At 36.3% G+C, this 27,798-nt stretch overlaps 1 protein-coding gene across 1 annotated transcript; it reads left to right on the forward strand.

Annotated features, from left to right (window-relative positions):
• Positions 1-17,932: 17,932 nt before the first annotated feature.
• LOC112184193 (oxysterol-binding protein-related protein 2A) lies at positions 17,933-19,868 on the forward strand. The gene is given in 5 exon segments (XM_040513377.1): positions 17,933-17,961; positions 18,237-18,423; positions 18,559-18,699; positions 18,972-19,085; positions 19,650-19,868. Coding segments are annotated over 5 exon segments (690 nt in total).
• Positions 19,869-27,798: the final 7,930 nt, after the last annotated feature.

The following is a 27,798-nucleotide window of genomic DNA, read 5'->3' on the forward strand; positions in this document are numbered from 1 at the left end:
AGATGAATGATAAAGCCTTGAGACGAAGAACTTGAAGATCCTTGAAAGCAAGCAATCTTCTAGGGACGACACAAGGGTGGATGGCGGTTAGGAAATTGATGTATTGCATGGTTTCTCTTTCTCTAGGCTTGAAAATGAAGAACAAGAAAACTAGAGAATGGAAAGAAATATGGAGAGGCAATGGAGAGATAAAGAAGATGGAATGGATGAAGAAATGTGTTTTAGAATGAGAGGAGAAGGTGTTTATATAGGGAAGAAAAAGAAGAGTGAAATGATGAGTGGAAGAAAAATAATGAAAGTGGAGTATGAAAGTGATTTGTAAAATATGGAAAAGAAAGAGAAATGATGAAATGAAAGCAAAGCATGAAGGTGCAGCAACATGTAAGTGATGATGATCTATTAAAGAGATTGTAGAAAAAATATATCCAAGGAAAAAGAGAAAAGCATCTAGCTTTCTTCATGTGGGTGGGAAACATGAATATGTGGTGTTGAGCTGTTTTCAGGTCAGTTTCTTCCCCTTTATTCCTTCAATTATTTCTCCAACAAGACTTCATTATATGCCTTCGACTTCTTCATATGAAATGTTCCACTATGAGTGTAGATCATCCTGACAATTTTCAGAGCTTCAATCCATGTGGTTGGGCTGGAAATGCTGCTGGACCTCTTACAGGTCCAGTTTTCCGGTTTTGCTTCTGTAGAAAATTGGGCTGATTGTTTGAAGGCCTTCCACTCATATTTTTCTCTGGCACTCTGATGCGCCTTTGGGGAGCGCATAATTTAACCCTGAAAATGTCGTTAGTAATATAAGCAAGTAGGGATCGTTCTATCCGGGGATTGAGGGTACATTTGTAATTGTGAAACAAATAAAGAAAATTATTATTTACAAAAATAAAATAAAGAATATAAATATATACAATTGTATTAACAAATAAAGAATTAAAATAATAAAGTATTATTTACAAAATAAAATAAAGAATAAATATATACAAGTAAACACAAATAAGGGGGGATTAGGATTCTTAAAATTAAAATTAAAATAAATAAAATAAAGAAAACGTAAAAACATATATACAAGGGTGGAACGCAAGGAACAAAGATCAAAATCAATTCCATGTAATCAAATTCGATTCAAACCCTATAATTGTTCTTCCAAGTCATGAGAGAGGAGTTGATCATGTGAAACATTCGAAAGCAAATGATTTCCCATATTTTACTTTTCAATGCTAATTAACCTAAGCGAAAGCACCTAGATTAATTCTATCAAACATGCAATCAAGCCCTAGAAAGCTAGTCAATCATGACATGTTCAACGCATTAGACATAGAGAAAGGCTATCAACTCAAGTGTACAACTTAGTTATGGAAAAGTCCACCTAATTGCAATCCTCTTCAATTAAATTCGATTCTTGTCCAGAACCTTTACTACTTTTGATTCAAGTTACACAAAACGAAAAGTCGATTTCATGTTCTTAAACCTAGCACCAATTACATGCAAATCCTATAAGTGTCGACCCAAATAAGATAAACATATAAAAGTTTTCTGTAAAGCAAATTTAATCGAACAAACTCACATAAGTAACTTAGAATCACAATTATAGAAATCACAACTTTATTTCAAAACATATAAACGGGCTTTAAACTTTGCCCTTAACATTATTTGTTAACTAGAATTCATAGTTCTACAAATCTAAACAAAGAAAACCAAAAGAAATTACAAGGAAAAAGATAGAATTACACCATGAAGGGAGTGGATGATGAAGAGCTTGAGACGTTGATCTTGAATCTTTAAAGCAAGACTTCACTATCACGGCACAAGGTGGATGATGACGGCTAGGAGGCTTCATGGCTTCTTCTTCTCTTCTTCTCTTTGCCTAAAAATGCAGAAACTTAAAACTAGAGAATGGAGAGAAAAATGGAAAGGAAATGGAGAGACAAAGAAGATGAGATGGATGAAGGAAGATGTTTTGAGAGTGAGAGGAGAAGTGTATTTATAGCCCAAAAAATGATGAATGGAGGGTGGAGATGAACATAAATGAAGGGCTAGATATGTTAGACAAATTTGTAAAAAATATCTTCCCACATGTTTATCACTTGTTCAACTTGAATTGATTTTCCTCCTCAAGATTTTCCACTTGGTTGCAACTTTGATTTTCCTCCTCAAGATTTTCCACTTGGTTGCAACTTTGATTTTCCTCCTCAAGATTTTCCACTTCCTTGCAACTTTGATTTTCCTCCTCAAGATTTTCCACTTGGTTGCAACTTTGATTTTCCTCCTCAAGATTTTCCACTTGGTTGCAACTTTGATTTTCCTCCTCAAGATTTTCCACTTGCTTGGAGGTCCTAAAAAAATAGAAACTAATAAGAAAAATAGAAACTTTCCTAAAATGAAAAATGGCAACTTACTAAAAATGATAAATAGAAACTACAAAAATATAAACTTTCTACAAATAGGAACTTTCCCAATCAAAGAATGGAAACTTTCCTAAACAGCATTTTAATAAGGAAATAACGTAAGAAATGTAGGGAAATGCAGTTAAAACGTCGCATTAAAATGCTCCTATCAAATTCCCCCACACTTAGCTTTTGCTAGTCCCTTAGCAAAATCACACTAAGACACACACTAACACTCAACGAAAATTAAAGACTCTACAAAAACAATGACTCTATTGCCCTTCAACTTTTTGTCTCAGAAATCTCCTACTTTCACTACATCAAGATTAGCACTCAACCAAGAATCAATATGTAGATATTCAAGAGTTAATTAAAACATATAATCCACACATACACAAGTAGGACTTGGTTGTAATAATGGTGATGGTTTCTGTTAAGCATGCTTCGAACAAGTATGATTCATATCCTCACAAGGTATATCCACTCTTTCTTCTCTCAGAATTCAAGACAATGCTTAAAAGCTTATAATCACTCAATTATATGTGAGAGAAAATATTTTGAGGCAATCAAATAGCTCACATATATAAGAAACGAAAAGCACTTTGTGAATATAATTTTTTTTTTTTTTGAAAAGATCTCATGAAGGATATCAACTACTTGCACGGATGGACCCAAGCCATAGGTTCAACTCTTGTAACTCATCTCCACAAATCAAAGGCTGTCCCATCTTAAGGATCAAGAAGGTCTTATTTAGGGTTGTAATGGGGCCAAGGCTCAAGGTTTTAAGAAATGAAGGGTAAGGATTTATCAAAGTGTCCTAAAAACCTAGCAGAGCACATGTAGATGTAGAGACCTCAAGAAATCCACCAAGGCATTGCAAAAACGTCACTTTCCCTAGAGGTAACATAAAAGGGCCTAATGTCTTCATGTTAGGTCAAATCTTCATTGTAAACTTCCCTAGAACTATAGTGGAATGGACAAAGGCCAAATTTTTCTGTAGTGGGCCTTCAGTTCAAAGTAAACTCCAAAATCACTAAGTATGGGAGACTAAAATCCATAAACATTTTTCTTTCTTTTCTTTTCTAGCCGTACACAATTTTTTTCTTTTCTTTTCATTTTTCACGGCTTTCACAAATTTTTTTTTCTTTTTTTTTCATGGACAAGTCTACCCCCACACTTGAACTTTCACCTCTTCTCAATCTTCGTTCTCAATGCCAAATCCTCAAGTAAAGTCCCAAAATATAGCTCCACTAAGTTTTTAGAACAAAGGGTAGGAGTGTAGCTATACTAAGGTTCAGGGTTAAGGATTTAAGGCTGATGAAAGAAAAGGCTTAATGTAAGCTCAAAGGGGTTTATCTAAGGGAGTCCCATGACGGGCACAAATAGGGACACATGCTTATTTGGCAATGGTGATAATTCCTAGGTTGCCTCTATCCCTTCCAGAATCAGGGCCATGTATTGACAAACGTCTCAACAAGCACAAGAGCGAATTCTAGCATTCTCTAGTCCATCAAACTTAATCTATGGCAAGCAATCAATCAAATGAAAGAGTAATGAGATCATCAAAACATCGCCAAGAAATTAAGAATATGTTTTTCATTTATCACTCCAAGAAAAAGGGACATGGCTCAAATATCTCACATGGGCTTTTATGAATCAAAACTCATCCTAACATGCTCATATTCTGTACCAAGGTTACGAAATCCATATCCACTACACATGCATGCATTTTTCATATATCTCAATTAACCAAAGAATACCATTTTAAAAATCATCTCAATTTTGTGATCCTCTTTTAATCATGATTTCAGAGATATAGAATCATCCTAGACAGTTGAAATGGCATCCTAAGACTCAAAAATAAAAACAAAAGTAATTTTTTTTTTTTTTCAACAATTTGATTTAATTTCAACACTTAGGTACGGGAACAGGGAGTCTCGATGTGCAATGGGACTGAAACAGCTACCCTTTTTCAAGACTATGTTTAATCCAATATACCTTAGTGTATCACAACATCAATTAAAAACACAATCTAACATCAACTATTTTTTTTTTCCTTTATATACTAACTACTAAAAACACAATAAAGCAATAACCCTTCCCCCATACTTAATTCATGCATTGTCCTCAATGTATAAACAAATATAAATCATGCAAAGCATAAATCAAGCATATAAGAGAAAATGAACACAACGAAACCTAAAACAACTTAAAATTTAAGAAAATAAAATAGAAAGAAGAGTTCAAGAAAGCAAATCTGCGTTTGATGGCTCCTCCACAGCTACAGTTGAAATGGGTTGCCTCCCATGCAGCGCTTAATGTTTAAAGTCTTTCAGCCTAGACTTGTACCTCCATTTACTCCTTTGGAGGAGCGGTATGCGGGCGAGTGGCAGCCCTCTTGCTGGTTTCAGCCTTCGGAGGCGGGTCCTCATGTTGTGATGCAGTAGCGTCCTTGCGAGGAAACCCAGGAGGATAACTCTGCAAGTTATTGACTTCCTGAGCAAGCTTGTTTATTGCAGTGTGACAGCAGATCAAAGAGCAGTTCATCTCAGAGATGTAATCGATCATGCAATTGACTCTCCAATCTGTCACCATAATACCATCGCGGAGAGAGGAACGCAAATCATCAATCGAATCCGACAAGCTTTCCAGGGTGGCCATAGGGCGAGGAGCACGAGCAGCTGGTGAGGAAGAAGACTCTCCAGGATGCAGTCTGGGAGAGCGACGAGGCAGAGGAGGGGGACTGCGGGTACGCTCACGGATAGGACGATGGTCCCATGGACGAGTAAGTCCAGCTCTAGTGGCCGCTTGACGACCTTCTTCCTCCAAAGAGAGAACACGGCGTTGATTGACGCCCCTGCGAGGGGTAACCCTGGTTCGAGCCATGAGGAAGTAGAAGGAATTTGAAAATGCACGCTTAGACAAACCTTAGTAAAATTTGGAGGAGACAAAAAAGGATGTATATGTAAAGCACAAAATAGGGTAGAAATCTCAACAGGCACACGGTTTTAACAAAGCTTCTCCGGGAAGGAGAAGAGTTATGATAGTTCACGGCCCAAGAAACTCCCCCACGTGTAAATATTCCTTTCTTTTCCTGGATTTATGGCATGCTTTCGGCTATAGCTTGTCTGTCACGGATCCTCGAGATTCGTTTGATTCCCCCACGCGTCCTTTCTTTTCCTTAATTTACGGCAATCATACCTGCTTTCGGCTGTAGCTTATCTGTCACAGCTCCTCGAGATCAGTTTGGTTCCCCCACGTGTCCTTCACGCGCCAACAGCTTTTCCGTGTTTTCAGGTGACTTTAATCCAACGCGTAGATTTAATCTTAGAGATCGTCGATCCAACGGTGGAGATCTGCTCACTCGTTCTATAAATAGGTGCATTCTGAGGGAGCGACTATTCACTCCAAAAGAAAATTCTTCCGAGTTCCAGCCTTTCTCTCTCAACCCTTCAACCTTTCTTTCGAAACTCAAATCCTTTCTTCATCAACATGGAACCACGAACTCTGCAACTAATGGAGCAACAGACCCAGCAACAAATCGAGGATGGAGGAAACAACCAAGCAGCTGGGACTAATAACCGGTGGGCTCCCACACCGCCTCAACTAAGAATCCTCAAGGGCCTTTACTATGATAAGGGTTTTAAGTACCCAACTCCAGAGCAGATTCAAGAGATCTGCCTCCATCTGAAACAGTATGGGCAGATTGAGGACAAAAACGTCTTCTTTTGGTTCCAGAACCTCAAGGCTCGTGAGAGGCAGAAGTTGAAGGAATTTCGGAACGTTCCGGTTGGTGGATCTCTCGATCTCAATTTTGGATCCACTAGTTCTACTGATGATGGTAGATCCATTGATCTAAACTTTGGGTCACGTGTCGGCTATGGTGTTGACCCATATTCGTCCTCACCCTTCAACACTAATACCAGTACTACCTCCTTTGGCACAACAGGAGGACAATCTTTCATGGAACAACGAGGAGGAGATCACCAGGAGATTGAAACCCTTCCACTATTCCCCATGCATGGTGAGGACATCTTTGGCAACATGAAGACTACTTCCGAGGGAGGTAGCGGCTATGGCGGTGACTCTCGCATTTCCCTTGAGCTCAGCCTCAACTCCTACAAAGATGCAGACATGGCTTAGTTTAGAGTATTATTATTATTATTATTATTATTATTATTATTATTTTTGTTTTTTTTTTTTGTTTTTTTTTGTAAATAGCTGAATTTAATAAGACTGAATGAATGTAGTTTTTTTTTTTTTTTTAATATTTTTTTTTTTAAATATAGGACTCAAAAATAAAAGACAATATATATATATAGGACTCAAAATGAAAGACAAAAATATTTATAGGACTCAAAAATAAAAGACAAATATATATATAGGACTCAAAATGAAAGACAAAAATATAAATCTCTTCCCCCACACTTAAATATTGCATTATCTTCAATGTAATCAATTAAAAGCATGCAATGAAATAAGTAAGCATAGATAGAAGACATTTACGAAAACAAATCCTAAAATAAAAACAATAGAGAAAAAAAATGAAAAATAAAAAGAAATAGAGAAAGAGAAAGCAAATCTGATTATATTCTGAATTGGGTTGCCTCCCAAGTAGCGCTTGTATTTTACGTCTTGCAGCCAGACGGTACCTACATTAAATAAAGTTAGTAACTATAATTAAAAAAGAAATACAAAATAAAAACAAGTATAACTATTAATTACAAACTACAAGTATAATTAACAATTATATTGTACATAAGACACAAGTTAAGTATACAAGTGAGTATAAAACGTGAAAAGTATTTTTACAAGTTTAAAGTGTGAAACAACAAAATAATTTACACGTATAGAGTATTCACAAGTATTTCTTTTATTATAAACATTATTGATATCGAATCAAATTCCAAGCGGTAAATCAAGTGAACGTGCGGCCCAAGTATAGTCGCCTAGACACAAACTCCCTTTCAAATCGTTTGGGCAACCTTACTGAAATGGCCAGGTGGGGGAGGGCGAACACGAGAGGAAAAATCCATTTTGGCATGAGCTACTCCCACATAGTGGTTTACGCCCATTTGCAAGCACTTCTGGATTCAAAAACCCGTCATGAACGTTGTCCCCTTCCTAGACACCATTCCACATAGGCTATACTTACTAAGATGAAAAAGTTCATAAGTGTGAAGACAGTTCAACAAGTGTTAATAAAGGCCGCCCTCAACCTTAAGGGACCTGAGCTAGGTACCAATAAGGGGTTTAGGCCAATATTAACAAAAGAGACTTCACCTATTCCTCTCAATTTACAACCTACAATTAAAATTCGTGTTCAATAATATAAATAATATTTAAACTAAGTTTTAAACAATTTATATACAACAAATATATACAATAAATGACACAATTTAGCAAGTGATTTTTCAATCCCCTGCAACGGCGCCAAAAATTGATGTCGCTTAAAAGCAAGCGCGTAATTTAACCCTGAAAATGTCGTTAGTAATATAAGCAAGTAGGGATCGTTCTATCCGGGGATTGAGGGTACATTTGTAATTGTGAAACAAATAAAGAAAATTATTATTTACAAAAATAAAATAAAGAATATAAATATATACAATTGTATTAACAAATAAAGAATTAAAATAATAAAGTATTATTTACAAAAATAAAATAAAGAATAAATATATACAAGTAAACACAAATAAGGGGGGATTAGGATTCTTAAAATTAAAATTAAAATAAATAAAATAAAGAAAACGTAAAAACATATATACAAGGGTGGAACGCAAGGAACAAAGATCAAAATCAATTCCATGTAATCAAATTCGATTCAAACCCTATAATTGTTCTTCCAAGTCATGAGAGAGGAGTTGATCATGTGAAACATTCGAAAGCAAATGATTTCCCATATTTTACTTTTCAATGCTAATTAACCTAAGCGAAAGCACCTAGATTAATTCTATCAAACATGCAATCAAGCCCTAGAAAGCTAGTCAATCATGACATGTTCAACGCATTAGACATAGAGAAAGGCTATCAACTCAAGTGTACAACTTAGTTATGGAAAAGTCCACCTAATTGCAATCCTCTTCAATTAAATTCGATTCTTGTCCAGAACCTTTACTACTTTTGATTCAAGTTACACAAAACGAAAAGTCGATTTCATGTTCTTAAACCTAGCACCAATTACATGCAAATCCTATAAGTGTCGACCCAAATAAGATAAACATATAAAAGTTTTCTGTAAAGCAAATTTAATCGAACAAACTCACATAAGCAACTTAGAATCACAATTATAGAAATCACAACTTTATTTCAAAACATATAAACGGGCTTTAAACTTTGCCCTTAACATTATTTGTTAACTAGAATTCATAGTTCTACAAATCTAAACAAAGAAAACCAAAAGAAATTACAAGGAAAAAGATAGAATTACACCATGAAGGGAGTGGATGATGAAGAGCTTGAGACGTTGATCTTGAATCTTTAAAGCAAGACTTCACTATCACGGCACAAGGTGGATGATGACGGCTAGGAGGCTTCATGGCTTCTTCTTCTCTTCTTCTCTTTGCCTAAAAATGCAGAAACTTAAAACTAGAGAATGGAGAGAAAAATGGAAAGGAAATGGAGAGACAAAGAAGATGAGATGGATGAAGGAAGATGTTTTGAGAGTGAGAGGAGAAGTGTATTTATAGCCCAAAAAATGATGAATGGAGGGTGGAGATGAACATAAATGAAGGGCTAGATATGTTAGACAAATTTGTAAAAAATATCTTCCCACATGTTTATCACTTGTTCAACTTGAATTGATTTTCCTCCTCAAGATTTTCCACTTGGTTGCAACTTTGATTTTCCTCCTCAAGATTTTCCACTTGGTTGCAACTTTGATTTTCCTCCTCAAGATTTTCCACTTGGTTGCAACTTTGATTTTCCTCCTCAAGATTTTCCACTTCCTTGCAACTTTGATTTTCCTCCTCAAGATTTTCCACTTGGTTGCAACTTTGATTTTCCTCCTCAAGATTTTCCACTTGGTTGCAACTTTGATTTTCCTCCTCAAGATTTTCCACTTGGTTGCAACTTTGATTTTCCTCCTCAAGATTTTCCACTTGCTTGGAGGTCCTAAAAAAATAGAAACTAATAAGAAAAATAGAAACTTTCCTAAAATGAAAAATGGCAACTTACTAAAAATGATAAATAGAAACTACAAAAATATAAACTTTCTACAAATAGGAACTTTCCCAATCAAAGAATGGAAACTTTCCTAAACAGCATTTTAATAAGGAAATAACGTAAGAAATGTAGGGAAATGCAGTTAAAACGTCGCATTAAAATGCTCCTATCACACTCTCCATAAGAAATGATCCTTTGGGTGTCTAGAATGGATATGGAAGGTTTCAGCTCATTTGAAGTTCATTTGGTCAGGCGGCCGCTCCTTCTTCTTTGCTTGGCTTGGTTTCTCCTAGCTGGAGTAGGAATATGTGTAAAATTGATCTTTTAGTACATTTCCATTTTTCTCCATCATTTCCAAGTAATTATGGACCTAACGCTCATTTCACCTTCATTTACTCCAATGTACCTAAAAATAGAAATTGAATTAAAAATCGATTCAGTTAAGGAATTAACTAAGCAAAATGTGAGGAATTAACTATTAAAATATCACATTAAAATGCTCCTATCAAATTCCCCCACACTTAGCTTTTGCTAGTCCCTTAGCAAAACAAAACAAAAAAATCCAAAACAGAACAGAGACTTGACAAAAAGCAAGTAAATGACTCTATTGCTCCTAACTGTTGTCTCAGAGATTCCAAACTCATGGCTTTCACATTAAACACTTAATCAAAATCACAAAGATAATTCCATGGTTAATAAACCTGTGACATTCATATGACTAAGCAAGATATGGAGAACTTAAGTTATACAGTGAATGATAGCATGTTTCGAACAAGTCCAATCCAAACTCACAGGGCATACTCTCGATTTTTCTCTCAGAAATGGCTATGCTTAAAAGCTTCACACTCAAGTATATGCAAGAGAACAAATTGTAAGGCAACAAACAGCTTGCATATTTCATCAATAAACACATTTTGTGAAGAATTTTTAAAGACCTCATGAAATGACTGAGTGCACAAATGGACCTAAACCATAAGCTCGACTGCGTAACTGACTCCACTAACCAAAGACTGCCCATCTCAAGGATCAAGTCAGCACTTAAAACAGGTTGTAATGGGGCTAAGCTAGGGTTTTCGAAATGAAGATTAAGGATACAAAAAAAATCCTAAGGACCTAGCAGAGCATATAAGGACCACCTTATGTCATTATTTTTGTAGACCAAATATCATTGTTTTGGGCCAAACCTTCACTCTAACCAACATGGGAATGGACAAAGGCATAATTTTCAACTTTGAGCCTTCTACAAATTTGCAAGTCCAAAACCACACTTCAACATTTTCCCAAGAGTTTTCTTTTCAATTTTTCTTCTCTTTTGCCGCTTTTATTTCTTTTTTTTTTTTTTTCAAGGCAAATTTTTTTTTTTCTTGGATTTTCCCCACCCCACACTTGTCTTTCATCGTCACCCCTACATACTATGTCATGCTCTACTAAGTCCTTAAGACAAGGGTAGAGATATCCTGTACTAAGCTCATGGTAGGGTAGTGAGGGTGATGAAACAAAGGTTTTCAACGTAGGCTCAAAGGGGTTCATTCTAAGGAGTCCCACGACGGGCACAATTGGGGACACATGCTTGTTTGGCTTTGGTGGTTACCCTAATGCCTTCTATCCTATCCAGGATCAGTGCATATTATGGCATACAAGTTTTGACAGTCACAACAGCCGAGTTCTAGTACTCTCTAGTCCATTAAAATCTATGGCACATGATCATTAGATTTTCAAAGAAAGATGAGGTTTTGCAAATACAGCCATGAAATTCTGAAATTATCAATAAGCACTCAAAAAGAAAGTATTTTAGCTCAACAACTCACTTGGGTCAAATGAATCAGACTTAATCCTAGCATGCTTAATGAACCAAGTTACAATCCTATCTCAAATCTTCATACAAGCATCACAATGTCGATTAACCACAGAATTCAATTAAGTCCTATTTTGATTGTGAAAACCTTCAGCCATGAATTCGGAGACATGTTCATCCTAGACGTTAGGAGCATCCTAAGACTCAAACACACAAAAACACTCTAAAACCAACATTTTTTTTTTTACAATTTAATTTAATTTCAACACTTAGGTACGGGAACAGGGAGTCTCTATGTGCAATGGGACTGAAACAGCTACCCTTTTTCAAGACTATGTTTAATCCAATATACCTTAGTGTATCACAACATTTTCTTTTGTTATAAACATTTTTTTTTTTTACTAACTACTAAAAACACAATAAAGCAATAATCCGTCCCCCATACTTAATTCATGCATTGTCCTCAATGTATAACAAATATAAAGCATGCAAAGCATAAATCAAGCATAGAAGAGAAAGTTAACACAACGAAACCTAAAACAACTTAAAATTCATGAAAATAAAATAGAAGGAAGAGTTCAAGAAAGCAAATCTGCGTTTGATGGCTCCTCCACAGATACGGTTGAAATGGGTTGTCTCCCATGCAGCGCTTAATGTTTAAAGTCTTTTAGCCTAGACTTGTACCTCCATTTACTCCTTTGGAGGAGCGGTATGCGGGCGAGTGGCAGCCCTCTTGCTGGTTTCAGCCTTCGGAGGCGGGTCCTCATGTTGTGATGCAGTAGCGTCCTTGCGAGGAAACCCAGGAGGACAATTCTGCAAGTTATTGACTTCCTGAGCAAGCTTGTTTATTGCAGTGTGACAGCGGATCAAAGAGCAGTTCATCTCAGAGATGTAATCGATCATGCAATTGACTCTCCAATCTGTCACCATAATACCATCGCGGAGAGAGGAACGCAAATCATCAATCGAATCCGACAAGCTTTCCAGGGTGGCCATAGGCCGAGGAGCACGAGCAGCTGGTGAGGAAGAAGACTCTCCGGGATGCAGTCTGGGAGAGCGACGAGGCAGAGGAGGGGGACTGCGGGTACGCTCACGGATAGGACGATGGTCCCATGGACGAGTAAGCCCAGCTCTAGTGGCCGCTTGACGACCTTCTTCTTCCAAAGAGAGAACACGGCGTTGATTGACGCCCCTGCGAGGGGTAACCCTGGTTCGAGCCATGAGGAAGTAGAAGGAATTTGAAACTGCACGCTTAGACAAACCTTAGTAAAATCTGGAGGAGACAAAAAAGGATGTATATGTAAAGCACAAAATAGGGTAGAAATCTCAACAGGCACACGGTTTTAACAAAGCTTCTCCGGGAAGGAGAAGTGTTATGATAGTTCACGGCCCAAGAAACTCCCCCACGTGTAAATATTCTTTTCTTTTCCTGGATTTATGGCATGCTTTCGGCTATAGCTTGTCTGTCACGGATCCTCGAGATTCGTCTGATTCCCCCACGCGTCCTTTCTTTTCCTTGATTCACGGCAATTAAACCTGCTTTCGGCTGTAGCTTGTCTGTCACAGCTCCTCGAGATTCGTTTGGTTCCCCCACGTGTCCTCCACGCGCCAACAGCTTTTCCGTGTTTTCGGGTGACTTTAATCCAACGCGTAGATTTAATCTTAGAGATCGTCGATCCAACGGTGGAGATCTGCTCACTCGTTCTATAAATAGGTGCATTCTGAGGGAGTGACTGTTCACTTCAAAAGAAAATTCTTCCGAGTTCCAGCCTTTCTGTCTGAACCCTTCAGCCTTTCTTTCAAAACTCAAATCCTTTCTTCATCAACATGGAACCACGAACTCTGCAACTAATGGAGTTACAAACCCAGCAACAAATGGAATTACAAGCCCAGCAACCAACCGAGGAGGGAGGAAGCATCCAAGCAGCCGGGAGTAGTAACCGGTGGGCTCCCACACCGCCTCAACTAAGAATCCTCAAGGGCCTTTACTATGATAAGGGTTTTAAGTACCCAACTCCAGAGCAGATTCAAGAGATCTGCCTTCATCTGAAACAGTATGGGCAGATCGAGGACAAGAACGTCTTCTTTTGGTTCCAGAACCTCAAGGCTCGTGAGAGGCAGAAGTTGAAGGAATTTCGGAACGTTCCGGTTGGTGGATCTCTCTATCTCAATTTTGGATCCACTAGTTCTACTGATGATGGTAGATCCATTGATCTAAACTTTGGCTCACGTGTCGGCTATGGTGTTGATGGATCGATCATGGAACAACGAGGAGAATATCACCAGGAGATTGAAACCCTTCCACTATTCCCCATGCATGGTGAGGACATCTTTGGCAACATGAAGACTACTTCCGAGGGAGGTAGCGGCTATGGCGGTGACTCTCGCATTTCCCTTGAGCTCAGCCTCAACTCCTACGGAAATGCAGACATAGCTTAGTATAGAGTATTTTTATTATTATTATATATTTTTTTAAATTTTTTTTTTTTTGTAAATAGCTGAATTTAATAAGACTGAATAAATGAAGTTTTTTTTTTTTTTTTTATATAAAGGACTCAAAAATAAAAGACAAATATAAATATATATAGGACTCAAAATGAAAGACAAAAATATTTATAGGACTCAAAATTGAAAGACAATTATATTTATAGGACTCAAAATGAAAGACAATTATATAAATCTCTTCCCCCACACTTAAATATTGCATTATCTTCAATGTAATCAATTAAAAGCATGCAATGAAATAAGTAAGCATAGATAGAAGACATTTACGAAAACAAATCCTAAAATAAAAACTAAAGAGAAAAATTGAAAAATAAAAAGAAATAGGGAAAGAGAAAGCAAATCTGAATATATTCTGAATTGGGTTGCCTCCCAAGTAGCGCTTGTATTTTACGTCTTGCAGCCAGACGGTACCTACATTAAATAAAGTTAGTAACTATAATTAACAAAGAAATACAAAATAAAACAAGTATAACTATTAATTACAAACTACAAGTAAAATTAACAAGTATATTGTACATAAGACACAAGTTAAGTACACAAGTGAGTATAAAACGTGAAAAGTATTTTTACAAGTTTAAAGTGTGAAACAAGTAAATAATTTACACGTATAGAGTATTCACAAGTATTTCTTTTGTTATAAACATTATTGATATCGAATCAAATTCCAAGCGGTAAATCAAGTGAACGTGCGGCCCAAGTATAGTCGCCTAGACACAAACTCCCTTTCAAATCGTTTGGGCAACCTTACTGAAATGGCCAGGTGGGGGAGGGCGAACACGAGAGGAAAAATCCATTTTGGCATGAGCTACTCCCACATAGTGGTTTACGCCCATTTGCAAGCACTTCTGGATTCAAAAACCCGTCATGAACGTTGTCCCCTTCCTAGACACCATTCCACATAGGCTATACTTACTAAGATGAAAAAGTTCATAAGTGTGAAGACAGTTCAACAAGTGTTAATAAAGGCCGCCCTCAACCTTAAGGGACCTGAGCTAGGTACCAATAAGGGGTTTAGGCCAATATTAACAAAAGAGACTTCACCTATTCCTCTCAATTTACAACCTACAATTAAAATTCGTGTTCAATAATATAAATAATATTTAAACTAAGTTTTAAACAATTTATATACAACAAATATATACAATAAATGACACAATTTAGCAAGTGATTTTTCAATCCCCGGCAACGGCGCCAAAAATTGACGCGCTCGAAATGAGCGCGCAATTTAACCCTGTAAAATGTCATCGTTAGTATATGGTAAATAGGGATCGTTCTATCCGGGGATTGAGGGTACACTTGTAATTGTGAAACAAATAAAGAAAAGTATTATTTACAAAAATAAAATAAAGAATATAAATATATACAATTGTATAAACAAATAAAGAATTAAAATAATGAAGTATTATTTACAAAAATAAAATAAAGAATAGAAATATATACAAGTAACGAAATAAAAAGGGAGGGGGGTTTAAGAATTATAGAATTGAAAATTAAGATAAATAAAATAAAGAAAATGTAAAAACATATATACATGGGTGGAACGCAAGGAACAAAGATCAAAACCACATCCATAAGCAAGAAATCCAATTACAATTCCTATAGTTGATTTTCAATGTCATGAGAAAGAAGTCGATCATGTGAAACATTTGAAGCAAATGATTTCCCATATTTTACTTTCCTTTACTAATTAACCTAAGTGAAAGCACCTAGATCAATCCTATTAAACATGCAATCATAGTCTAGAAAGCTAGCTAATCAAAACATGTTCAATGCAAGAAGCATAGAGAAAGGTTATCAACTTAAGTGCACAACCTAGTTATGAAAAAGTTCACCTATTTGCAATCATCTTCAATTGAATTCGACCTTTGTCCAAAGCCTTTACTACTTGTGATTTAGGTTCACAAAACTATTAGGTGAATCGTTTACCTAAATCTAGCACCAATTACATGCAAATCCTATAAGTGTTGACCCAAATAAGATAAACATATAAAAGTTTTCTATCAATCAAATTCAATCGAACAATCTCACATAAGCAACATAGAAATCAACACAAAGAAATTACAACTTTATTTCAAAACATATAAACGGGCTTTAAACTTTGCCCTTAACATTATTTGTTAACTAAATTCATGGTCTTACAAAATCAAACAAAGAAAACAAGAGAAAGGATATAATACACCTTGAAAGATGAATGATAAAGCCTTGAGACACAATTATGGAATTCGAAAACTTTATTTAAACATAGAAGTTGGGCTTAAACTTTGCCCTAAACATTATTGTTAACTAGAAACAAGTTCATACGAAATCAAACAAGGAAAACAAAAGATCATTACAAGGAAAAAGAATGAATTACACCGTGAGGGGAGATGGAGATGGAGAGCTAGATGGTTGGATCTTGAATCTTGGAAGCAAGCCTTCAAGGTGGATGATGGAGGATATGATCTTCACGGCTCCTTCTTCTTCTTCCTCTCCTTGCTTGAAAACGCAGAACTTTGCAACTAGAGAATGGAGAAGGAAAATGGAAAGGAAATGGAGAGACAAAGAAGATGAGATGGATGAAGGAATTTGTTTTAGAATGAGAGGAGAAGGTGTTTATATAGGGAAGAAAAAGAAGAGTGAAATGATGAGTGGAAGAAAAATAATGAAAGTGGAGTATGAAAGTGATTTGTAAAATATGGAAAAGAAAGAGAAATGATGAAATGAAAGCAAAGCATGAAGGTGCAGCAACATGGAAGTGATGATGATCTATTAAAGAGATTGTAGAAAAAATATATCCAAGGAAAAAGAGAAAAGCATCTAGCTTTCTTCATGTGGGTGGGAAACATGAATATGTGGTGTTGAGCTGTTTTCAGGTCAGTTTCTTCCCCTTTATTCCTTCAATTATTTCTCCAACAAGACTTCATTATATGCCTTCGACTTCTTCATATGAAATGTTCCACTATGAGTGTAGATCATCCTGACAATTTTCAGAGCTTCAATCCATGTGGTTGGGCTGGAAATGCTGCTGGACCTCTTACAGGTCCAGTTTTCCGGTTTTGCTTCTGTAGAAAATTGGGCTGATTGTTTGAAGGCCTTCCACTCATATTTTTCTCTGGCACTCTTCATAAGAAATGATCCTTTGGGTGTCTAGAATGGATATGGAAGGTTTCAGCTCATTTGAAGTTCATTTGGTCAGGCGGCCGCTCCTTCTTCTTTGCTTGGCTTGGTTTCTCCTAGCTGGAGTAGGAATATGTGTAAAATTGATCTTTTAGTACATTTCCATTTTTCTCCATCATTTCCAAGTAATTATGGACCTAACGCTCATTTCACCTTCATTTACTCCAATGTACCTAAAAATAGAAATTGAATTAAAAATCGATTCAGTTAAGGAATTAACTAAGCAAAATGTGAGGAATTAACTATTAAAATATCACATTAAAATGCTCCTATCACTCTCTCTCTATCCGACAGGCTCTTTCTCGATCAGTCGATTGACTAGATTCTCAGTCCCTCTCCGGCCAGCTCTTTAGCTCTCCAGCTCGCAGGTAAACTCGATTCTCAGTCTTTCTGGGTTTTACTCTTAATCGAATTTCTAGGTTTTAGTCTCACAATCTCACAATTTCTGGGTTCACACTTTTCAGGGCTTTTTGGGTTGGATTTCTGGGTTCAAGGCTTCAAGCTCGGTGATTCTTCAACCTCGAAGCTTGGTGATTCTTCATTCTTCAAGCTCGATTTCTGGGTTCAAGTGGTGATTCTTCAAGCTCGATTTCTGGGTTTTGGATTCGGTGTTTCTGCAAGCTCGGTGAGTCTTGTTAAGTTGCTGGGCATTGAGTGATTTCACTGATTTGAGTCATAATTGAAGTGATTCTAGCATTCTGCAAGCTCGGTGAATGTTATAAACTTAATTGAATTGTAGTTGTGTGTATCTCATAGTCAAGTTTTGGATTTTGGACTATGGTGTTTCTGATTCATGATTGTTGGAGCTGTTTTGGACTTTGCTTACTGCATTGTTTTGAGATGATGATATTTGGCCTCTGTATCTATTTTGGATGGGAATTGAATTAGTTGATTAATTGAATTGCATCTGTTTTGGGCTCTGTGAATGGGAATTGAATCAATTGATTCATCTATGTAGTTGGTTTTGAACTTTTGATGGGCTTTGAATTGAATCAATCGATTACTCTTGTTGGTTTTCCAATCCATATATCCACTTAGTCATTAATTCTTCTTCCTTGCTTCTACGTTGTGAGTCCTGAAATAGTTTTCGCGTTGTAATTGCAGGAAACAAAGGAAATACAGTTTTGGAGAAGGAAAACCTAGAAGCGAGGGATTTAGCCGCAAGGGAGGTAAGGGTGATGTGCTTCATTATCTTTCCTATACTTGTACTTTAGAAATCCTTAATTTAGCAATGTAATTGAGGAAGAGGTCAGTCACCACCCAACACTCATTGCTTGCCACTGTGAAGGTAGAGGGTCGAAGTTCTGGGCTGATAGCAATCTCCGGTCAAAATTTTGGGGGCGATCAATTCAGCTTGACCCTGTTGGAGTTCTAAGCGTGGAGTTTGATGATGGTTAAATTTTCTAGTGGAGCAAGGTGGGATTATTGTGTGATTCTGTTTCCCTTTATACTGACTCCTCATTCGAATTTTTGGTTTATCTTTTTTATTTGTTTATTTATTTTCTTTATATATGTTCCAGTCATGCTAAATATTTTCATGCCATTTGATAGGTCACAACAAATATATATAATCTCATTCTCAGTAAACTTTATTGTGACCACCATGGTACAATGCACATACGGGGTAATCGTGAGTATTCATGCAAACTGAAGTTCAAAGAGCAATCCATTCTTGACCGAAATCCTCACCAGGTTAGTGGTTAATTTTTATTTATGAACCTGTTCTGACATCTGTAGTTTCTATGCCAAGGCATAGAAAATGTTGACACATGCTCACTGCTTTATTCGTCTGATGACTCTGAGAAACTCACACATCTGTTGGTCTATATTGTGCGCCATTATTCATGATAATTATTGGATTAATTGCACGTATATATTATCCACATAGGTCCATGGATTTGTTGAAGATCTCTAATTGTTTCTTATAGCTTTGTCTGATCCTGGGTATTTGATCACGGATTAAGGAGAAGCTCCCACCCACGGATTCCAGACTCAGGCCAGACCAGCGGCACCTGGAGAATGGAGAATATGAAAAGGCGAATGCAGAGAAGAAGCGGTTGGAAAGAAGGCAAAGAATGGTACGTATGGTATCTTTGATATCTCTGGGATACACACACACACACACACCAACCTAAATGCGAGCTTCATAGGCTGATTCTTCATTTGTTTATTTATTTTATTTGGCGTGGGAGGTACAATGTGTTTTTTTTTTCCATCAGCAAATTAATCAATGCATCCATTGATTTTGGATAGAAAAATGTTTAATAAGTACTTTTAGTGTATCATATCGTGCATAAAATACCAGTATTAAGGAGATGGCTTATAATCAGTTAACATATATCATAAGTTTCTGCTTGAGAAGTGAGTGACTCTACATCTGAAATTTAGTTGATACACCAGGATTGTGTGCTTAGTGCATATGGTTTTGACAATGAATGATTTAAGATTGATAAGATATATAGCCCTGTAAAAGGATGTTTAATATCAAAGTTGAAAGCTGAAAAATATTCTTTCTTTATTTAATAAGGTTTCTGGCAACTACTTGAAATAATCTGGAGCTGTATTTCTTTTTCTGGTTTCAATTGATGAATTGAAGGTAATGGAATTCTTTTATTTTCACTAAACGCAGGGATGTATTTCAGTGCTCAGTGCTGATAAGCTTCTGGCGGGTTCGTCATGCATGGCATAAAAACTTGGTAAACAAATGTTTGGACGATGAGATGCGAGCTACAATATCAAGAAGGCTTCATCAGGCAGTAGATGACATATGTCAACGACGAGGAACAGATGGTTTGTTTGTGGATTTCATGGAAGATTTTGTTGATGCATCAGATTTTGTGGATTACTTTAAGGCAACCTGAAATTATATGGAACTCAAATCAATCTTACTTGCTGTTTAACTCTCTCTACAACATTAAAATCTGATCTTAATTAACTTGGTGTTTTTAGTTATGCTTATTCTATATATATTTTTTATTTTTTCAGGTACTGCAGATTTAGAATTTGGGAGGTTTTGGTGTGAAACTAGGAACTTTACGAGAAGATGGTTCATGGTTGTTCTTTATATTTGAGAAGTGCAAAAGTTTTTCCATGTAAATGTTGTTCATTCCTTTTTTATGCCTGTTTTGGTCCTTATTTATAGTTTACACATTTTTGTTAAATTGTACTTGGTTTGCTCTGTGGTGTGTTTTCAGGTTTGGTGTTTGATGTTCTTCATTTAATTTTTTTCCATTGTTTCTTGCTTTCAAGTCAAACTAATTTTCTTTGTTCTAGGTGATTAAAGCTTTGTTATTTTCATTTATTTTGTGCTGCTATATCTTTGTGTTCTCTGTGTTTAATTGTCTGGCTTTCTTTGTTTGGTTTTTCTTGTTCTGGGGAGCAGTGAGGTGTGTAGGGAGTAAAGCTATAGAATGGTGTGAGTTTCGATTTGGGTGCTAGAAGAAGAAGAAGAAAGAGATGAATGAAGGAGAATGGGAGTAAGGGTAAGTAATTGCTCTGTAAAGTTTGTTATGTTTCCTTCTGACACTTTAGTGTTAGAAATTGGGTGTTTTTGGTTCTACGATGCCTATCAAATGTATTGTATTAATCCTCTATTTTCTTTTGTACTTGGAACTGATGTGAACTGTTTTGGGATTAGTTTTGGATATTATACTTGTTAGAAGTGTTCTTCAATTTATTTTAGCCTTTGAAATTAGGTTGGTGTGACAGTTCTTGAGTTCGGTAATTAAGTGATTAAGGGAATGTTTGTTTCTTTTCCCTCAATTCTTACGGGGTTTAGATTTTATTGCAAAAAGCTTAGTGTTGTGATTATATTTGTAAGGTCAGAGGACTTTTGAGTCTTATGTTGGCTCTTTATTGATTTGATGTTGGTGGCAAAGTTGAATTCCAATTGGTTGTGACTTCAAGTTAGAACTGATGGTGTGTAGTTGTTGTTACTTTGATTTATTAGCCATGTAAATCTTGTAAAACTATTTTGGGTTTTCTAGTTAACTTCTACTCTATAGTTATGATACTGCACTTTTACTGCAGTTGATAGAGCTGAGTAGTGTGTTTGAGTCATGACTTCCCTGTGGATGATTGCAAGGATATGGATTTAGTTGCTAGTCTATTAAAAAAAATGCCATGTTGCTAGTCTAACTCACAGTTTTTGTGATATCCCTCATCCAATTTAAATATCTCTTCTTTTGTGTTTGGGTTTACATTTTCATAAGCCTTGTTAAAGGTTTATTTATTTTACTTATTTAGTTAGGTGCTATTGTTTTACTTGGTTAGTTGGTTTTGTCTTTCAGTTTGTCAATTACTTAGATTATTAGATATTAAGTTTATTTCTCTTTTTTAGTTTGTTTTGGGATGTGGGCTTTTATTTGAAAATGAGAAGTTCAGTTTTTGGTGGCTGAGAAGAAGAAAGAAAAAGAAAAAAAAAAAGAAAAAAAAGAAATGAAAGATGGGTCGGCAAAGTGGTGAGAAAGAAGGAAATAGAGGGAGGTGGAGAAAGAAAGAGTAACAAGGGAAAGAAAGAAAGAGGAAAGTCAGAAAGAAAGAGAGGAGCAGATGGCAAAGTCGATACAGAGAGAAAAGGAGAAAGAAAGAATAGGAAGAGGGAAGAAGAATACTTTTTTTCTGGAGGGGATTAAAAACTAGAGAGAAGGAGAGAGGAGAGTTTGTTTGAAGTTAAAAGGCAAGAACTTGGTCTTGGGTTCAGTTTCTTTTTGGTGAGTGGCTTCTATTGTCTGGATTGTGTTTCTTTTCTTGATACTTGTTTACTTGGTGAGTTGATGTGGCTGTTATGTTCCTTAACTTTTGTGTGTTTTCAACCATTTATTGATACATACTGCTAGCTATTGATCTGTTTCTTTCAGGCTCCCCGGTCTAACAACACAGCCAAAGCTAAAGAAATAACAGTAAGGATGAAGGCACTGCAAATGAAAAGAGGTAAAAAAAAAAATCAATGTCGAAACCAGCTGTTGAAGTGACTGATGCACCACCTAAATCTGCCTTCACCAAACATGATTAATAGTATGAGATATCAGTGTTTTTTGGGTTTCATTTGTTGATCATGCCAACTATGGTGGGTTATTGAACTGATGTTTATTAAGTTTAGCTCCATTATGGATGTATGTATAGCTGCAGGATTAATTAAATATTTGTATTTTTGTAAATTGATTCCATATTTGATGAATGCATTGGGTAGTTTCCAGATTTACATAATTGTGGTGCAACTAGAATACAAATATGTCATCTGGAATTAGAAGGCAACAACAAAATGAAATCCAAATATGTTGTTGGACATATCTAAGAACAACATAAACAAGAAAAAATATGTTGTTACGTATGCACTCAAACAACAGAAAATTGTTATCTGAAATAGAAAAACCACGACAAAGTGAAATTCAAATATGTTGTTGGACATATCTAAGAACAACAGAAACAAGAAACCATATGTTGTTACTTGTGCACTCAAACAACAGAAAATTGTCATCTGAAATAAAAAGCAACGACAAAATGAAATCCAAATATGTTGTTGGAAATATCTAAGAACAACAGATACAAAAAAAAATATGTTGTTACTTGTGCACTAAAACAACAGATAAATGTTCTTGTAGGCTACTAAAGACCATAGATAAATGTATTCTGAACTGAATTCTAATGACAGTTAACTGTTATTGGAATTTGAATAAAACAACACTAAACTATTATTATAAGTCCATTCAGACAACAGATAGGATTTCATATCTTCTACTTCAGTGCATTCAAACCACAGAAATGACATTTTTCTGTCTTTGGAATAAGCATTAGATCATACAAATTATAAGGAACTGTTATTTGTTTCTAGATCACACAACATTTATCTGTCATTTGAATTCACTAGCCTCATGTCTCGATTTCATCAGACAACAGAAGACCTAACAAATTTCTGTCGTCTGATAAATAAGACGACAAAGAAAATCTGTCGTCTGATGCCCCAAGAGACGGCACTGTACTAGACAACAGAAATTTTTTTAATCAGACGACAGATCTTCTTTGTCGTCTGATTGCTTTTCTAGCATAGTGTACACTCAATATTATGGAAGGGAGAATATTTCATTACAATGCACACAAATGATTACATGCAACTCATGCAATATATAGGACACTAACAATAATTATAGACTCTATAACGTTCATAACCGACGTCTAACTTATTGACTCATAACTCTATATCATAATCACCCATTACACCTGAATGACCACTAACTTACATAACGGAAATACCCATTATTTCACACATTACACCCACTAACTCATGCATGTAACTCACACATTAACCTTCTAATTAAACACCAAATAACAACTAATTAAAGGCATGTTTACCAACATCCCCCCCTTAAACATGACTTTTAGGTTTTAGACCGACTCTCAGTAAAGCTCTCAATTTGCTAAATGTCTCTATCTTTAAGGTTTTGTGAAGATGTCAGCAATCTGGTTGGCTGACTTGACAAACTTGAGCTGAATCTCCTTCTTGCTCACAAATTCTCTGATTTTGTGATAGCTTGTGTCAATGTGCTTGTTCTTTTCATGAAACATTGGATTCTTCACCAAAGCTATTGCAAACTTGTTGTCAATGCAGACTTTAGTAGCTTTCTTTTGTGCCAAGTTAAGCTCTTTCAACAAATTTCTAAGCCAAATAACATGACAAACACATGATGTTGCAGCAACATATTCTGCCTCACAAGTAGAAAGTGTTACAAGGGGTTGCTTCTTTGAAGTCCATGTGAAAGCTCCATCTCCCATATAAAAAACAAATCCAGTTATACTCTTTCTATCATCAATATCTCCAGCCCAGTCACTATCACTATAACCCACAAGCTTCAAATCATTTGCTGGTGAATAAAGTAAACCAAAGCCAAGTGTACCTTTGAGCTAAAGAAGAATTCTTGTGGCTGTCTTCATGTGCGTGCTAGTTGGCTCCTCCATGTAACAGCTAAGAAGACTAACTCCATAAAGAATATCAGGTCTAGTACATGTTAGATATCTCAAACTCCCAATCAAACTCTTGAAAGTAATTGGATTCACCTTCTCAGCAACATCATGCTTGGATAACTTCACTCCATACTCCATAAGTGTGATTGCAGGATTGCACTTATCCATCTTGAATTTTTTGAGGATTTCTCTTGTATAGCCTTCTTGTGAAATGAAGATGCCTTCTTCCATTTGCTTCACTTCAATGTCAAGATAGTATGACATGAGCCTAATATCAGTCATCTCGAATTCTCTAATCATTGCTTTCATGAAATCTTCAAACATTCTTGGATTATTGCCTGTAAAAATTAAATCATCCACGTACAAGCAAACCAACAACATATCAACATCATTGTTCACCTTCACATAAAGAGCATGTTCAGGTGGACACTTCTTGAAACCATTATCTTGAAAATATTTGTCAATTCTGCTATTCCTTGCTCTTGGTGAAGCACTTTATCTTGATGCCCCTTCACCACAGAACCCATGGGTTGATCAATATATATACACTTCGTCTTCTAACATTCCATTCAAGAAAGTAAACTTCACATCCAATTGATAAATCTTCCATTTATTTTGCGTAGCCAAAGAAATAATCAATCTTATTGTTTCCAATCTAGCAACAGAAGCAAATACCTCATCATAGTCGATGTTGGGTCTTTGGTTGTAACCCTTGGCAACAAGCCTTGCTTTGTACCTCTCCACTTCTCCAATTGCATTCTTCTTAGCCTTGTAGACCCATTTTACTCCAATGGTCTTTTGGCCTTCTGGCAAGGCAGCAAGCTCCCATGTATTATTCTTCTTTATTGCTTCAATCTCCTCATCCATTGCTTTCCTCCACTTCTTTTCTTGAACAACCGGTTCAAATCTTATTGGCTCACATTAAGCAAATAAGCAAAATAAACTAACATCATTAACCGGTAAAGCTACCTCATAGATTTCATTTAAGCTCTTCTTTCCTTGAGGTCATGTAGTTGGTGGTGAATCATCTTGAATTGGTGATGGAGGAGTGCGTGGTTGTGATGAAGGAGGAGTTTGTTGTTCCTTTTCATGTCTATGTGCAACTTCTTCTTCCCAACAAGGAAAGAAATTGTAATCCTTTTCTTGATTTTTCCAATTCCAGCTGCCTTCTTCATCAAACTCCACATCTCTGCTAACAACAACCTTGCTTTTGCTGGGGTTGCACAATTTGTAGCCTTTGGAGGAAGCATCATAGCCAATAAAAATAAACTTCTCACTTTTGTCATTCAATTTGGAACGCATTTTGTCTAGTACATGAGTATGTGCAATACTCCCAAATATTCTTAAATGGCACACACCGGGTTTTCTTCCACTCCATGCTTCTTGGGGTGCTTGATTCCACAAGCTTCTAGGAGGACACCAATTGGAAAGACAAACTGCACACTTCACAGTTTCAACCCAACATTATTTTGTCATGCCCTTGCTCTTCATCATGCTTCGAGCCATATTGAGAATTGATATATTTTTTCTCTCCACTATGCCGTTTTGTTGAGGAGAGTATGGCACCGTTAAAAAACGTTGAATTCCATTGTCTTCACAAAATTTTTGGAATTCATTTGAAGTAAATTCTCCTCCTCTGTCAGATCTCAACGCGTTAATCTTGCAGCTACTCATATTTTCAACAATTGTCTTGAATTTTTGGAATGCAACAAACACCTCCAATTTCTCTAAAAAATACACCCAAGTTTTTATGTTGAAATCATCAATAAATAGCAGAAAATAATTATTCTTACCAAAAGAACTTGGTTTGATTGGGCTGCAGACATCAGCATGAACAATCAGTGGCTCTTTTGCTTCTGTAGTTGCCTCCGTAGGAAAAAAAATTCTTGAATGCTTTCCAAGAGGACACCCTTCACATAAGTGATTTGGAGAATGAATTGTTAGCAAGCCTTTCACCATTTTTTCTTCTTCCGTAACATAGACAAATCTTCAAAATTCACGTGCCCAAATCTCAAGTGCCAAAGCCAAGAAGAGTCTTTGACAGCAGCCTTTAGACACCTTGCCAATTCAGTTTGCAATTTTAGCAAGAACATTCTATTCTTTGTCATTGGAACTTTGGCAATTAGCTTATTCCTCCGATCTCTAATTGAAAGACAAAAGTCTTTCAATAGAATGGTATATCTTTTCTCCAAAAGTTGACCCATACTCAATATATTGTTTTTCAATGAGGCACATAATAGACATTTGAAATAAATTCTTGGATGCCATCCTTCAAATAAATTAGGATTTTACCTCTCCCTTTAACAACAACATGGGATTCATCTCCAAATGTGATCTTGCCATTGAATGATTTATCAAAATCCACGAACATGGCTCTGTCACCGGACATGTGATTGCTTGCTCCAGTGTCCAAATATCGTAGCTTGTCATTCTGCTTTGTTTTTTTTGTTTTTTGTTTTTTCACATTGAAGGCTAATAGCAAGGTTCCTTCCTCATCTACTTCTGCATAATTGCTTCTCTCTTTATAGTATCCAGCTCCTTTTTTTTTTTGGTTACATAACCAGTACCATTTTCACACTCCATAGATTTGTGCTCAACATTTCCACATCTATAACATTGAATTTGGGACTTACCAAACCTGAAATTTCCTTATTGGTGTGAATTGCTCCATCTTCCATTTCCTCTTGAAGAGTTTGGATGTTACGTCCCGAACCTAAATTTATCGGTTTACTAGTCATTTGAATGGTAAACGACAATTATTTTAACTTTTCACTCTGTTTCAATACTTTTAGTGGCCCTAAAAGTTGACTTTTTGTTCTGGTCAAAATTTGAGAAAGTTTTCTTCATGGAAGTCGTAGAGGACGCTAAACCGAGTCCGTACATATGTGGTACGTAAAAATCGGAGAAGAAGTTGCATGAGAGAGGCTGTCATTTGCTTTACTGTGATATATATATATATATATATATATATATATATATATATATGTGCTTGAACGTCTTGAAGAAGGGTACGAAGAACGTCTAGATGATCGAGGAACTACATTATGAGGTTTCTAGAGAGATCGAAGAAGGGTTCACGGGCTTAAACTATGCACCTATGTATAGTCAACAAATGTTAATGAATCCCTTCCTATTGCTCTAGTGGGCCAGTGGGGATCACTATCAATCAACTAGTTGGTTCCCAAAGCTTTCCTGGATCCCTCACCACACAATTGAGTTCACGGGTGTTACATAGCCATTGCTTTCCACAAAAGCTAACTCAAATCCAAACGACGAAATCTCCAACACATTGTTGCTTAAAATATTAATGCTCTAGATTAGATGAGAACCACAAAAAATAGAGGAAGAGATTTCTCACTCTCTCTCTCACCCACATAAAAGATTCATTCCTAGTCATCATTTTGTTTTATAATTAATTCGATCTGTGACTGATGTCTCTGTTCGTAGTGTGGTCACTTGCAGCCACATAATATAGGTCGTAGTTTCTTTGGCTGGATTGAAAATTTATATATGGTGCTCGAAATATCTTGAAGGCAATGGATTATGTGAAAATGAATCGTAAATTTGGTTAGGTTTTAACCAGTACGTACGGTTCAATATGGTTTCATTTCAGCCACATATTAATTTGAAGGCCCCACCGGCCAAAGGGGATCAATAGCTTGCGTTTGCTGACTTGCTCCACCTTCCTGGCCGGGTCCGCATCTACTACTACGTATGATTCCTACGTGATCTTGCCATCTTGGTGTTTCTAGGGTTTCTGTATTGTCTTACACAAGCACGTTTTGAAGAGAACATGAATGTGGCAGATATAGAAATTGCTGGTGTCGTCCA

This window comes from Rosa chinensis, chromosome 2 (assembly GCF_002994745.2).
Source record: "Rosa chinensis cultivar Old Blush chromosome 2, RchiOBHm-V2, whole genome shotgun sequence".
NCBI classification, from domain to species: Eukaryota; Viridiplantae; Streptophyta; class Magnoliopsida; order Rosales; family Rosaceae; genus Rosa; species Rosa chinensis.